The sequence below is a fragment of the Candoia aspera genome, chromosome 2 (genome assembly GCF_035149785.1).
Source record: "Candoia aspera isolate rCanAsp1 chromosome 2, rCanAsp1.hap2, whole genome shotgun sequence".
Taxonomy (NCBI): domain Eukaryota; kingdom Metazoa; phylum Chordata; class Lepidosauria; order Squamata; family Boidae; genus Candoia; species Candoia aspera.
Genome location: NC_086154.1, coordinates 216,068,516 through 216,083,496, shown reverse-complemented (window position 1 = coordinate 216,083,496; position 14,981 = coordinate 216,068,516). Strand labels below are relative to the sequence as shown.

General features: G+C 38.2%; 1 protein-coding gene across 1 annotated transcript in view; it reads right to left on the bottom strand.

The window, feature by feature from the left end:
• The window catches only part of LOC134491526 (colorectal mutant cancer protein), a 157,136-nt gene that overhangs the window by 33,141 nt on the left and 109,014 nt on the right, over positions 1-14,981 (bottom strand). Inside the window, exons 7-8 of the mRNA XM_063295337.1 lie at positions 734-880; positions 385-474 (exon numbers count right to left, since the gene is read on the bottom strand). Of these exons, the coding sequence (XP_063151407.1) occupies positions 385-474; positions 734-880 (237 nt within the window). The remainder of the gene's footprint in view (positions 1-384; positions 475-733; positions 881-14,981) is intronic.

Sequence of the window (14,981 nt, the reverse complement as noted above, 5' to 3'; positions counted from 1 at the left end):
CTTGCAACAGAGCCACATAAGAAGCATAATCTCTGAATATGTATTTTAAAGGCACTCTGTTAGGATGTTTGCCATCTCTAGACACAGCGGTAGGAAATGCAACTCTGACTGTAGATACTGCAAAACCGAAATGCATCAATTTGTAGATTTTATACATTATTAATGGATTGGCTATCTTTATCCTGAAGGATGAAAATTAGTTTTGCTTTCATACTTCAGAGGAGAAGTATCAAAAGCATGAATCCTTAACTGACAAAATTTAAAACCAAAGGGAACTTACTTGGTCTAAGATGAGAGCTGCTTTTATTTCTCTTTCACACCATCTTGATCATGACTGTCAACTAAGGTAGCTAAATATGCACTTTGTGTGAATATTACACTTACTCCTATGCTGCTGATTTCTGATCCCAGGACAGGACGGTCAGATGCTGAAGATTCAGACCTTGTCTTTGAAAGCTTTACTCTCTCTGCAATCTAGAAACAGTTGAGGTAGGATGGGGAACCAACCACAAAAATGAGTTTTTATGGGATCCATGTAGCTGTTGCATACCTTTACAATATCTTCTAAAATTCCCCTTTTCACATAGATACTATCTTCAGAAACCCTATGTTAAAATGCATATGTGGGTTATGACTGAATGAGGCTGAGATAACTTACAAAGTTATCTCTCCTGATAGTTCAGGACAGTTGTGGTACAGTAGCTCAAGAGAGCAGCAATGTCCTAGGACTCACCTTGGCAATGGGAATGTCATTACTGCTGCTGCTTGTGCTCAGTTCTCCAGTGCTAGGATTAATGGGACGGTTTGCAGAAGTGAGACGACCTGGACTTGATGGGCCGGTTGCCTGGACACTCTGTAATCGTGTCTGCAGTTCTCTGACCTGCAAAAGTATAATTATGTAAGCCAGTACTGTATCATTACTGTCTTTAACTTGTTTTGATAACGTAAAGTTAGAGAAACCCAGTTCTGCTTCAAGTTGGAATAACTGATTTTAAAAACAAACCTTCAATATTTTTGATTCAAAAGCTTTTCCTTGACTCTTGCTACCAAAAAGGGATACCTACTTTTATGTAATTTTACCAAACATAATAATAATTTTAAAACTATCTCTGTCTGTAGGGAAAGCATATACTGAAGATGCATTCAATGGCTATTTTGCAAGAAACATAAAAAGTGTATTTGGAAAAAAAACCAGCATGACATGGAATTACTGTCCTACAGAGCTTTTGCACAGAATCAAATAAGGTTTTTTTTTTTTTTGAAACATAACTCTGATGAAAACAACAAAGAAAACAGTGGACCATAGAGCTCCAAATTTATTAAAACATTATACCTGGCCATAATCCAAATAACCTCTTATTTTCACGAACAAATGAAGTAACTGGAAAGACAAATTCATTTAAAATGACAATGCAACCTGTTTTACTAATTTTCTTCTCCAGGTATAAAGAAAGGTATATAAGAAAACTCAACCCTATATATTACTTTAGATTTCTCTCTAGGAAGTAATGAATGAAAAGGTCAATTTTTCACTGGCAAAAGGTAAGTCACTGCACTGGTGTCATGTTCCCCGTTGCAAGGCATAAGTGCATCACAACAGGGAACATGCACATCAGGAAAGAGGAAGGGATAACCATTATCCTTTAAACACACACATCATCCCTTAAGCACCCAAACCCATAAATAAATCAACAGGACAAATGAACTGCACCTCGGACAGGATCTGGAAACCATTAACAGATCGGGAGAACTCCCACCCATTACCCCGGGGGACGCACCTGCACCGGACGAAGACAAGGAGACAAAGGGGAACGTCGGAGATTGCCCGAATCACCCATCGTCAGACCCATACCAACGCTAATCACCCATCCGGACCTGGCTTGGGGGACAATAGGGGGTGGAGGAGAACAAGGTCTGCCACCGGGGTATAAACGGGAGACCCTGATACCACACCCGCATTCCCGTCTTTTTCTCCGCATGCATTCTGTTTCAATAAACCCAGAAATCCTTAAACCCTTTAAGTGAGTCCACGTTTTATTTGGAGCAAGGCTGCCCTGACAACTGGGGAATTAGGGAAAGTGAAAATTCAGAGATGATTAAAACTGGACTGTAGTCAACCAGTGTCAGCAGAGTAGACAAAAAGCAAGGATGCAAAACATTTAAGGAAGTTCTAAGATGAATGTGGATTTAAAACAAATATAGATACAGATGATTCCCAAAAAAGCAATTCTTGAAAGGTCAAGTCTGTTCTAGAAAAAGTCAGATCTAGACATAAGGTAACAAAGCTTAAGCAGAAAAGATTAAATAAACAAAATTAATATATGATTCACTGTTACAAGATATGCTGTGGTTACTAGGATGGACTGGTATCCAAAATAATCCCTTTATGAACTGTTCTCATCATCTTTCATGAATCATGGTTTTTGAATCTGGAAACAAACCATTAAGCTGTAGTGCTCTTCCCTTATTCCTTTCACATAGTTTTTTAATTGTGTTAACTAAGATTGCATAAAAGTTTCTGTTAGGATATAACTTCTGAGTTCTGGCTAAAGAAGTCAGGAATCCAGCACTCAAGGTAGGGAAAGGGAAGATTAATAATTCTTTCTATCTATCTATCTATCTAATTTGTCAATAATGAATTGGGAGGAGCAAGCTTGATTCATGCTTCTTCCTGGGTTCTTAGATTATAGCTTATGAAGTTGAGAAAGATCATCCAAGTATGTTCAATTAATCTGTTACCAAGACAGTGGACTAATTATCAGTTTTTAAAACAACACCTTAAAAGGATTCTTATTTTAGTATATATATTTTAATCTCAACGTATCTTTCTAACTACTGAGCATTCAAGGTAGCTCAGAGTAAAAGCAAAACAAAATCCAGGATCTATCTCAAAAGACTTGGCTGAAGATGAAGGTCTTGACACCTTTCCTAAATGTGAAAGGAGTGGAGGGTGAAGACCAACTCCAAAGAAGTGCGTTCCATAGCTCTCCATTTGAGCTTTGTAGACTTCTCTTGGTTTTAGGCAGCCTAATCAGAAATGCATTATGTGTTTATCTATCTGTCTCAGCAGATGCCTGGGCGATGAATACTTCGCAAATGATTTGGAAGAAGCATTTCAGAACTCATACACACAACACCTGTCTGCTATTCATTAAAGCAGCCACATCTTTTTTTTCAGGCTCATCCAGAAATTAAAAAAAAGAAAAGGATGTGGTGCTTTATTGAAAGGCAAAGAGATGCTCTGCTTTTGCAAGTTCTGAAACACTTCTTACAAATACTTTCAAAGTGGGCACAGCCCTAATGTAAACCTTCTGGTATTAAGATCTAAGGCAGATACATAGTAAGAAAAACAGAATTTGGCACTCTTCATCTGCATTATTGCTTTGAAATCAGACTTCTCATTATACCTGAGGTAGTGCTGAATTACAACTACTTAGAATTTTGAACTGAAATTTGTGTTGTGTAAAGAACTTTAGAATTTGGTGTAGTGGTTGAGGCACCAGACTAGAAACTGGGAGACTGTGCATTCTAGTCCTGCCTTAGGCACAAAGCCAGCTGGGTGACCTTGGGCCAGTCACTTTCTCTCAGCCCTAGGAAGGCGGCAATGGCAAACCACTTCTGAAAAACCTTGTCAAGAAAACTGCAGGGACTTGTCCAGGCAGTCTCCAAGAATTGGACATGATTGAACAGATTAAAAAAATAGAGCTTCAAAAATGAGTGTAAGTTATCAATGCCAACTTAACTGAGGAATGAGAGAGGGCACTGTGAATATTACGTTTCCAACCTAAAAAAGAATCTGAAAAGAAAAAATATTTTCAGACAAATGGGTAACTGCAGAGGAGAGATCAGTTTATTTATTGTTAAAAATATTTAGGAAAATAACCTTAGTGAAACCATTCCAACTTTAAGGTTAGAGCATTATGCATAAAAGTTTGTGCTAAGCCTTTTTTATTGCAGTGTGTTTTCCACTGGGCATGAACAATTGCAAACATTACATTTGGTTTTAGTGACAGTGCCACATATAGTCAAATACTTCTAGGGACAATTCAGGATGTTCATTATGACTTTATGAAATAGGTATCAGTAATATATTCTAAGCATATCTGTAGGAAAATTTCTTTGTATTACACTGCAATCTGGATTTATGTGATAGCTGATGGGTTTATGACACAAAACGTATCAGATGGAGGTACTGATTAAGAAAACTGATACCTCCATATGAAATCAATTCCCAATCTATGCTATGTCTATACAACTTGCATATGCAGTTCTACAGAAATTGTACAGAACTACTGTGTATCAGGGCATCCATTCCACTAGAGATGAGTGGCCAATACATTTAAACAAACAAAAAATTGATAATCAATCCCTCCTAGGTTGTCAGTAATTTTCTGCACTTGACAGGAAATATCATGAAAGTCACATGGCATCTGCTATGGATCTAAGAATGCCTTTTCATCTGTGCACCACTTCAAATAGTTGCTATGGTCTGACTTCCTAAGGTGGCACCTCTGAGTGTCACTGTTCTCTTGACACTCATCAGGTTCCATGCCTAACCAGGTTTAATTTTTTGAAGGTTTTCTTAAAAACTGGCCAAATTAAATGGGAAGTAGCATGTAGCACAAGTAGCACAAAGTGCCTACTCCGAACATCATTTTTAGTTTTATTTCCCAGAATGCCACACCCCAGAGGCATTATTAAGGGGGGGGACATAAATGGGGGCTTTAATTTGGTGTTTTGCTTGGCAGCATGACCAGAAAAAAAGACAAAGGTAAATTGAACTGGTAGAAGATATGGAGGGTTAAATTCAGGGTATCTCATCAGTTTTCATGGAAGTTTTATGAACTGCACTTCACTGAAAAAAACAAAAATAAGGGTGGTAAACCATTTTAAACACGGTAAGAAATTAGTTCCACTAAAGTTATTAGGCGAGCTACTGAAAGAAGTCTGATGAACAGTGCCAAACTATCTGAAAGCAAGGAATATCTTAAAGCAAAAATGGTTCATCTTCCGTGTCAACTGCATCAATGAAACCAGTGACAGGTTTTAAAAGGACTTTAAAATTTAATGTTGTGAAATCAAATGTATTGGATATGATGTCTATATTCCCTAAAACATTGAAAAATACATAAAATGTCAGTTTATTGGGGGACACTGAGATCACTTCATTGTTAATGGGAAGGAAATAGCATTTTTAGCTTCTAGAATGACTGAATATAACTTCAGACACAAGCCTGGTGAGAAATGCCTCTTTGATATCCAGTCTTTGTGAAAACTGTCTTTCTACTTACTGATTGGTAGCAATAACTGTAGCCTTGAACTCAGCACAATGGGGGAATTACAAAATGAAAGAAACACATATACAATTCTGCTCCAGTTTAACTAATGCTAGTTACAGTTTTGAACATGATGTAATTCTCCCCTTTCTGATGGGGTGATCCAAGATGAAATTTACCTTTGATGTTCTCTTATGGGAAGCTCAGTGCATGATCTTTAAATTCAGAAGCTACTTTTGCCATATGGAAGGAGAGAGTTATATTATATTGGCACTAGAATACCAAATAACTCCTCTTACCAGAGACAACAAATTGAGTTTCAGTAACCTAGTCAGACAGAACTTTTTACATCTTTTTGCAAACACATCAGATTTAAATATTTGAATTTTACTTTAGTGTCAAGCTGAGGGAATATATAGGAATTTATTTGACTTTTCAAAATATTCCAGAGTCAGATCTTTGGAGAGGGAAGCACACAAGGAGTGTGGCTTCATCTCAGTACAATTCAGTATTTGAACTTGTAAAATGGGTAAAGAATATTTCATTCAAGGCTGTAAAAAACGTTAAATTCCAAAAATTATATTAATATTTTGGGTTTTCCCCATATTCCTGTTTTGTTAGAAACTGAATTTAGTGGAGGAAAATAATTACACTGATACAAGATTCAGTACCTTAAAAATACAGAAATCAGAACCTCTGATGATAATTAGTATGGAAAAGTTGGAACACTAAGGATAAAGTAGTCTTTAAATGTAAAAGGTTACACAACCTCTAGGGCTTTCTCTCAGATGGATTTGGTCAATTATGAAGTTATATAGTATCTTGGCTCCATTTTAGCAAAATGATCAAGAGAGGGTTTTTTATGAGTAATACCACACAGTGTATAACAACACTTAAGAAATAAAAGGATACTGATCCAACAGTTTTACACACAGACTGTTTGGAGACCAATCTTAGCTCTGAAAAAGGACAAGCAATCCATGATTTAGGAGCAGTGCAGAAGGAGGCCTGACAAGATAGCTTTTTTGAGCTGAGATGCTCTCTAAAGAACTACAATCCTACAGGAATTTATATTGGAAAATGCATAATAATTGGCTAAAATAGAACAAAACAGCTCATAATGAGACAGATAATCTCTCAAAAACCTAATTTTAAAGGTTAAGCTTACATATTTGTCAAAAATCTAGAAAAATTACTGGGCTATCAATACAGATTTAATAAAAAATTTACATTTACTTTTACATTTATATAGTGTTAATACATAGCTTTAGGTCATGTATTTTACAATTCTCATTAAAATATACAAATTATAATGACCGTTAGTTTCTAACAAATGATTTGCTTCACTAGGTTTTAATCAGCAATTTCAATGGTAAGCCAGCAGTAGCAACGAATGGTTTACAAAATTGTCTGAGGAAACTAAGCAGCCATATTATTTAAGTATATGGTTACTGCTACTTCTCACTCCTTTTTAATAAAGTGACACTAATTAAACTGAACAGTAATTTTAGTGTTGAGTATTTATTTATTTATTTTATTATTATTAATATTCAACAGTTTCTGTACATATTTAGAAATGGAAGTAATGTTTTTGAATTTTAAGTCAATACACTTCCTGGGATTGATTTATTCACATGGGACACATGCTTCATAAGTGAGCTACCTCGAAGAATAAGACACTCATGTGGGCTAGGGTTATTAAACCTTCAATCCTCAACTTAAAATGCTTCAGTTATGATCAGAACTACTGTAGAGGGATATACTCCCAATCACAGACAAAGTCTGCAAGGTAAAAAAAGATACCAAGTTTCAATTCAGCCTTGTCTTTGCTACATTTAGAATCAAGATTATGTTGGAATTTAGTAAAAATCATAGTGCCATACAGTATTCCCTCAGTATAGTAGCTAGATTTTCTTCCTTCCATCCATCCATCCATCCATCCATCCATCCATCCTATGTATAATTCTTACATAGTGGCTAGCAGATATGGTGGTCTTTGGTCCATGCAGTTTTCAAATAAAATCACATAAAGTATCAATCCAAGTCTTAAAACAAACAAACAAACAAAAAGTTAAGCTTTAATGTGTAACTGATGCTTGCCCCAGTGATTTGCCACACAATTTATTTTAACAATAACTTAAATGGGAAACTATTTACTTAGGCACTTCACAAAGCAATCAGAAAAAAAAAATCTAGAAATTCTGTTCCCTAGACCAGCTTGCTTACCCAGGTCTTTTAATACTTCCAAATTACATCTGGCAAATCTCTACTGAACTGGCTGCAACAGAGCATACTGTTCTTTGTATTCTTTCTCCTGCTGCTGACATACAAATATCTATCAAGAGGTCTCCTTCTCATATGCACCTTAGAAATAGGCCATCTAAAGGTGCATTTCTACCTGGACCATCCACTGGTAAGAGCTGCTGTATTATACATTACCTTATTTTGTATTACACAACTGATTGGGCCAGACTTTTCCATTGTTTATCCAATATTACTGAAATTTTGTCTGAACTGATTTTCAGGAAATAAGTTGTGTCCTGGAAATCTCTCAGAGATACTTGTTTGGTGGCATACCTTAACATGTCATATTTTTCTATCTTATGGCTGCATAATTATATGCATTATACATCTCCCTTGACTCAAAGTAATAACTGAACACTCTTACCATCAAATGCTAATAATCAAGAAAAGGGGCACGCAACCTCCTATAGCTTGACACTCTTTAGGGGTATATAGTACATGGTAATTTTTTTTTAATCCGTTCATGGATGATTCTTGGCAACTGCCTGGACAAGTCCCTGCATTTTTCTTGGCAAGATTTTCGGAAGTGAGTTGCCATTGCTTTCTCCCTAGGGATGAGAGAGAGTGACTGGCACATGGTCACCGAGCTAGCTTCCTGCCTAAGACAGGACTAGAACTCAGAGTCTCCCGGTTTCTAGAGCCAGTGCTTTAACTACTACACCAAATTGGCTCTAATACATGGTAAACAACCATATGCTAACACAGAATATAATTTGATATATACTGAAGAACAAATGATGGTAAACTTACAATACAAAGGAGAAATCAGTTGGTCATGACAATAATAATCAAGACAACAGTACAATTAACATACAATTGTTGATACTTCAGGGTCATAACATGGAGACACATAACACATTAGCGAGTTGGTGAATATTGTTTCTAGTTCCCTAGATGAGAAAAGAGCTGGTATGTTAGGTATGCTTTCTTGATCCTGTTTACTTTTTTTGGTTTTCAGGGCTTTTATTTTTCTTAAAAGTAAAATGGACTATTTTCTCTCTCAGCAGTTGTACCTTTGGTCTAAAACAGATGTTCAATATGTTTATTTACCCAAGATAATCTTAAAGTGATACTGTGTATTTACAAATATACATGGCAGATCCTTCAGCAAAGGATCGTTACCTTGTCGTGGTGCTGGAGCTTGAGCACCTCAATGATGCCATGAGCTAAACCGTGAAGGGCCACCCAAGACGGGAAGGTCATGACAGAGAGGTCAGACTAAATGCGATCCCTGGGGAAGGTAATGGCAACCCACCCCAGTATTCTTGCCGTGAAAACTAAATGGATCAGTACAACCAGAGATATGTCGGTATACCATCAGAAGATGAGACCCCCAGGTCGGAAGATGGTCAAAATGCTACTGGGGAGGAACAGAGGATGAGCTCAACTAGCCCCAGACGTGATGACGCAGCTAGCTCAAAGCCGAAAGGACGGCTAGCGGCCGACGGTGCTGGTGGTGAACGGCGAATCCGATGTTCTAAGGATCAACACACCATCGGAACCTGGAATGTAAGATCTATGAGCCAGGGCAAATTGGATGTGGTTATTGGTGAGATGTCAAGATTAAAGATAGACATTCTGGGCGTCAGTGAACTGAAATGGACTGGAATGGGCCACTTCACATCAAATGACCACCAGATCTACTACTGCGGACAAGAGGACCACAGAAGAAATGGAGTAGCCTTCATAATTAATAGTAAAGTGGCTAAAGCAGTGCTTGGATACAACCCAAAAAATGATAGAATGATCTCAATTCGAATTCAGGGCAAGCCATCTAACATCACAGTGATCCAAATACACGCCCCAACCACAAATGCTGAAGAACCTGAAGTAGAGCAGTTCTATGAGGATCTGCAGCACCTACTGGACAACACGCCTAAAAGAGATGTTATTTTCATCACAGGAGACTGGAATGCTAAGGTGGGCAGTCAAATGACACCTCGAATTACAGGTAAGTATGGCCTGGGAGAACAAAACGAAGCAGGACACAGGCTGATAGAATTTTGCCAAGACAATTCACTCTGCATAACAAACACTCTCTTCCAACAACCTAAGAGACGGCTTTATACATGGACTTCACCAGATGGACAACACCGAAATCAGATTGATTACATCCTTTGCAGCCAAAGGTGGCGGACATCTGTACAGTCGGTAAAAACAAGACCTGGAGCTGACTGTAGTTCAGATCACGAACTTCTTCTTGCACAATTTAGGATCAGACTCAAGAGATTAGGGAAGACCCACAGATCAGCTAGATATGAGCTCACTAATATTCCTAAGGAATATGCAGTGGAGGTGAAGAATAGATTTAAGGGACTGGACTTAGTAGATAGGGTCCCGGAAGAACTCTGGACAGAAGTTGGCAGCATTGTTCAGGAGGCGGCAACAAAATACATCCCAAAGAAAGAGAAAACCAAGAAGGCAAAATGGCTGTCTGCTGAGACACTAGAGGTAGCCCAAGAAAGAAGGAAAGCAAAAGGCAACAGTGATAGGGGGAGATATGCCCAATTCAATGCAAAATTCCAGAGGTTAGCCAGAAGAGATAAGGAATTATTTTTAAACAAGCAATGCGCGGAAGTGGAAGAAGACAATAGAATAGGAAGGACAAGAGACCTCTTCCAGAAAATTAGAAACATTGGAGGTAAATTCCAGGCCAAAATGGGTATGATCAAAAACAAAGATGGCAAGGACCTAACAGAAGAAGAAGAGATCAAGAAAAGGTGGCAAGAATATACAGAAGACCTGTATAGGAAGGATAACAATATCGGGGATAGCTTTGACAGTGTGGTCAGTGAGCTAGAGCCAGACATCCTGAAGAGTGAGGTTGAGTGGGCCTTAAGAAGCATTGCTAATAACAAGGCAACAGGAGACGACGGCATCCCAGCTGAACTGTTCAAAATCTTGCAAGATGATGCTGTCAAGGTAATGCATGCTATATGCCAGCAAATTTGGAAAACACAAGAATGGCCATCAGACTGGAAAAAATCAACTTATATCCCCATACCAAAAAAGGGAAACACTAAAGAATGTTCAAACTATCGAACAGTGGCACTCATTTCACATGCCAGTAAGGTAATGCTCAAGATCCTGCAAGGTAGACTTCAGCAGTTCATGGAGCGAGAATTGCCAGACGTACAAGCTGGGTTTAGAAAAGGCAGAGGAACTAGAGACCAAATTGCCAATATCCACTGGATAATGGAAAAAGCCAGGGAGTTTCAGAAAAACATCTATTTCTGTTTTATTGACTATTCTAAAGCCTTTGACTGTGTGGACCATAACAAATTGTGGCAAGTTCTTAGTGGTATGGGGATACCAAGTCATCTTGTATGCCTCCTGAAGAATCTGTATAACGACCAAGTAGCAACAGTAAGAACAGACCACGGAACAACAGACTGGTTTAAGATTGGGAAAGGAGTACGGCAGGGCTGTATACTCTCACCCTACCTATTCAACTTGTATGCAGAACACATCATGCGACAAGCTGGCCTTGAGGAATCCAAGGCTGGAGTTAAAATTGCTGGAAGAAACATTAACAATCTCAGATATGCAGATGATACCACTTTGATGGCTGAAAGTGAAGAGGAACTGAGGAGCCTTATGATGAAGGTGAAAGAAGAAAGTGCAAAAGCTGGTTTGCAGCTAAACCTCAAAAAAACCAAGATTATGGCAACCAGCTTGATTGATAACTGGCAAATAGAGGGAGAAAATGTAGAAGCAGTGAAAGACTTTGTATTCCTAGGTTCAAAGATTACTGCAGATGCTGACTGCAGTCAGGAAATCAGAAGACGCTTAATCCTTGGAAGAAGAGCAATGACAAATCTCGATAAAATAGTTAAGAGCAGAGACATCACACTGACAACAAAGGTCCGCATAGTTAAAGCAATGGTGTTCCCTGTAGTAACATATGGCTGCGAGAGCTGGACCATAAGGAAGGCTGAGCGAAGGAAGATAGATGCTTTTGAACTGTGGTGTTGGAGGAAAATTCTGAGAGTGCCTTGGACTGCAAGAAGATCCAACCAGTCCATCCTCCAGGAAATAAAGCCAGACTGCTCACTTGAGGGAATGATATTAAAGGCAAAACTGAAATACTTTGGCCACATAATGAGAAGACAGGACACCCTGGAGAAGATGCTGATGCTAGGGAGAGTGGAAGGCAAAAGGAAGAGGGGCCGACCAAGGGCAAGATGGATGGATGATATTCTAGAGGTGACGGACTCGTCCCTGGGGGAGCTGGGGGTGTTGACGACCGACAGGAAGCTCTGGCGTGGGCTGGTCCATGAAGTCACGAAGAGTCGGAAGCGACTAAACGAATAAACAACAACAACATGGCAGATCAAAGTAAACACAGATCCGTTTAGAAATTGCCCACATATTTCCATAGGCTTATAGACGAATAGGATCTACATAGATATACATGAATCAGCCTGGAAATTTTTTATTTAAGTATGGTGTAGACATTCATAAAAATATACCATTAATATATTTGAGCACTGCTATTTACAAAGATGTAACACAGGATTACTATGTAATATGCACATTTCAATACAAGAGGTTTTTAAAGATACTGTAGCAAACAACTCTAATAACCTGACTGCCCTCTTTTTATATGGCTACTCTGTAAAGAAGTAAAGCTACATTATGGGCACCCTACAGAAATAAGTAATTACCTCATTTACTAATGACCTTGAAGAGGTACATGTCATTTCTTAGTTATTGTACTCAAAAGCAGAACAATCTGTTAACTGAATGCATTAAATACCTAAATTAATTAAATCTCTAACAAGCCAACAAAACCCTACTGAGAGCAGTTCATTTGATTACAGACACTGGCCTAAAGTAACAGCTTTATTGATTTGCTCAGCTTCAACTTCCTTTATCTACCCAATTTAATCTGTACAGAATAAAAACTAAATTTAAGCAAGGGTTTCTTTCTCATCCCCTAGGGAAATAATATGAAGTTCCTCTTGGTTAGGGTTGCATGTATAAAATATTTAGTAGGTCAAGGAAAACATTTATTTGTGTGGCAGCTATAGTCTGTATTACAAATGCAAATGAGCTCCCTAGTGCTCACCATTACATCATATGCCTGACATGGACATTTGTAACAGACAGATTCCTCCAGGGAGAAATAAACTTACTGTTCAGCAAATTAGCATATGTTTAGTGTACAAGACTTCCCTAATTTTCAATCAATCTGAATGCAGAAAGAAAGGAAGAATAAAAATTCTGCATTTAATGATCTGGAACATATATTTCAGCTGTTGTGTCATGGGCCTAAAGTTAAGGGTTAACAATATAAGAAAAAAGAACCATGTTACTTCTACTTCTCCACCAATACTCCAAACTGAGTGAAACTATCTCTGTTCAAGGGTGGAGGCCAATAGGTGCAAGATAGGATTTAACCTGAACAAAAGCACAGTGGGATCAAAATATTATTTTACATATTTAATCGCCATAAGATGTGATGAGGGCTGGGGTTTAAGATGGATTTAGTTGCATTCACAGAATAAAGATCTGTCAATGATCATCAAATAGAATAAATACATGGAACCTTCCTATACAGAGATAAAATGTTATCGAGTATCAGTTTTTGAAGAGAAGTTGTATATGGGTAGCCACTACAGGAAGTAGGATATTTGATTAGACAGACCAGGGACAGGCACCCTATAGCCCATGAACTACATTCAGACCTGTGGCAGGAACTGCTACAGATACTTCTCCCTGGAATTTATTTTTTCCATGCTCCTGCCAGCCCTTCCCCCAAGTACTGAGATGCTCCTCAGCAGCCCATTTATCATTTGTGTGGTTGGCTTCAAGAAGAGCCATCACAGTTGGGCTAGCATGGAAAGCTATCCTGGTACACCTCTTTGCCAAACACAGGAGTGTTATCACACTGCAGAAGATGGTGCAGGAAGGTTGGCCCAGTCTTTTCACCAGCTAATGGCATTCTTCTGCAGTACGCTAAGCAGTTGTACCAAAGTTATGTGTCTATGTAAGTGTGTGTGTGTGTATGCACTCCCCCCCACCCAGAGCATCAGAGAAATAATGAAAAGGTCCTTCTTCTACCTGGCTCCTCTGATTCAAATATAATGCAGTGACTGAAGCCTTTGCAAATTATTTAAAAACACGTCATAGTTCAAAACATGTGTATCATTTGGTTAGTTTCTTTCTCATTTCTATCTGGTCATTTCTCCCCTTGCTTTCTTCCAATGGCAGGCAGCTGCTCTAGTGAATAAACTCGTGTTAAAAAACCAACTGCAATTCATTCCTAGGTAAACGGAAGACAATTTATCCTATTAAGACCAGCTGTTGCTGTTTATTCAGCTCAGGACAAAAAAAGAAACACTGATGAGCCACTGGGAAAAAAAGGAATTTTTTGTGGGGGGGGGGGGAAGGCTTGAAAGCTGAATCTCAGAAAAACATATGTGTACTTTCCAGCCTTGCAATTAGATCTAAACTGTCTCAACTGTTGGCACAAAACACCAGTCGATTGCTTCACATCTAGATAAAAACATAATTTGCCAAGCTTCCCTTTTCTGGATAGACCAATTTCACACATTTTACATCATGTCTACTGGTATGAACATTAGCATTAGGCTAGATCTTAAGGATAATCTAAGGTCCTTGAATAGCAGAAGTACAGATTTGAATAGAATTCTTGAATTCTTCTATGTGATAAATAAAATGCATTCCATTATCACTGAACTGTTTTTGTTAAAACTAAAAAAACTCACAACCCCATAATTCACTTTTCAATGACAAAAACCCTCACAAAGCAGATTATAAGAAAATTGGAAGAAATAAAAATGAATTTTGCAATTAATGATACATATTAATACAGGATATCTGAAAACAGCAATATTTGACTGCTAAGATGAACTAATAGATGAGCAACATCTGGAAGCTAGAGAATGGAATAAAGCAACCAGGAAAAATTGAGGACCTTCTGGTACTTTAAGCCTATCTTTTACAATTTAATACTCTCCAGCTATGTTAGGACTAAAACACCTGGAAGACATGAAGGCAAGGGAAGATGTTTTAAAAAGCCTTCAGTGTCAGATGGTAGAGAAAGGAACTCAGGCTGGCAGCCATGGATGGTACATAAGCCCTTTTTTCTAAAATTGGGGACCATGGAAAGTCCAGCTTCAAACCTGATCTTTAACTTGTTTGTAATAAAAATGCAATGACTAGCCTAAGTTTCTGCTTTTTTGTTTTACATGTTTTGTGTGATGGACTGATTGGGCCCTTTCAACTCAGAATTGCTGCTTTAGTGCACTGACAACAGAACAACTTGCAAACAATTGCATACTCCTGATCTATGCACTTTTAAAAGGTTTCTGCTCTACTGATCTAATTACACTACCCACCTGATTAGATATGCAATATGTTTCTGGGGCTGAA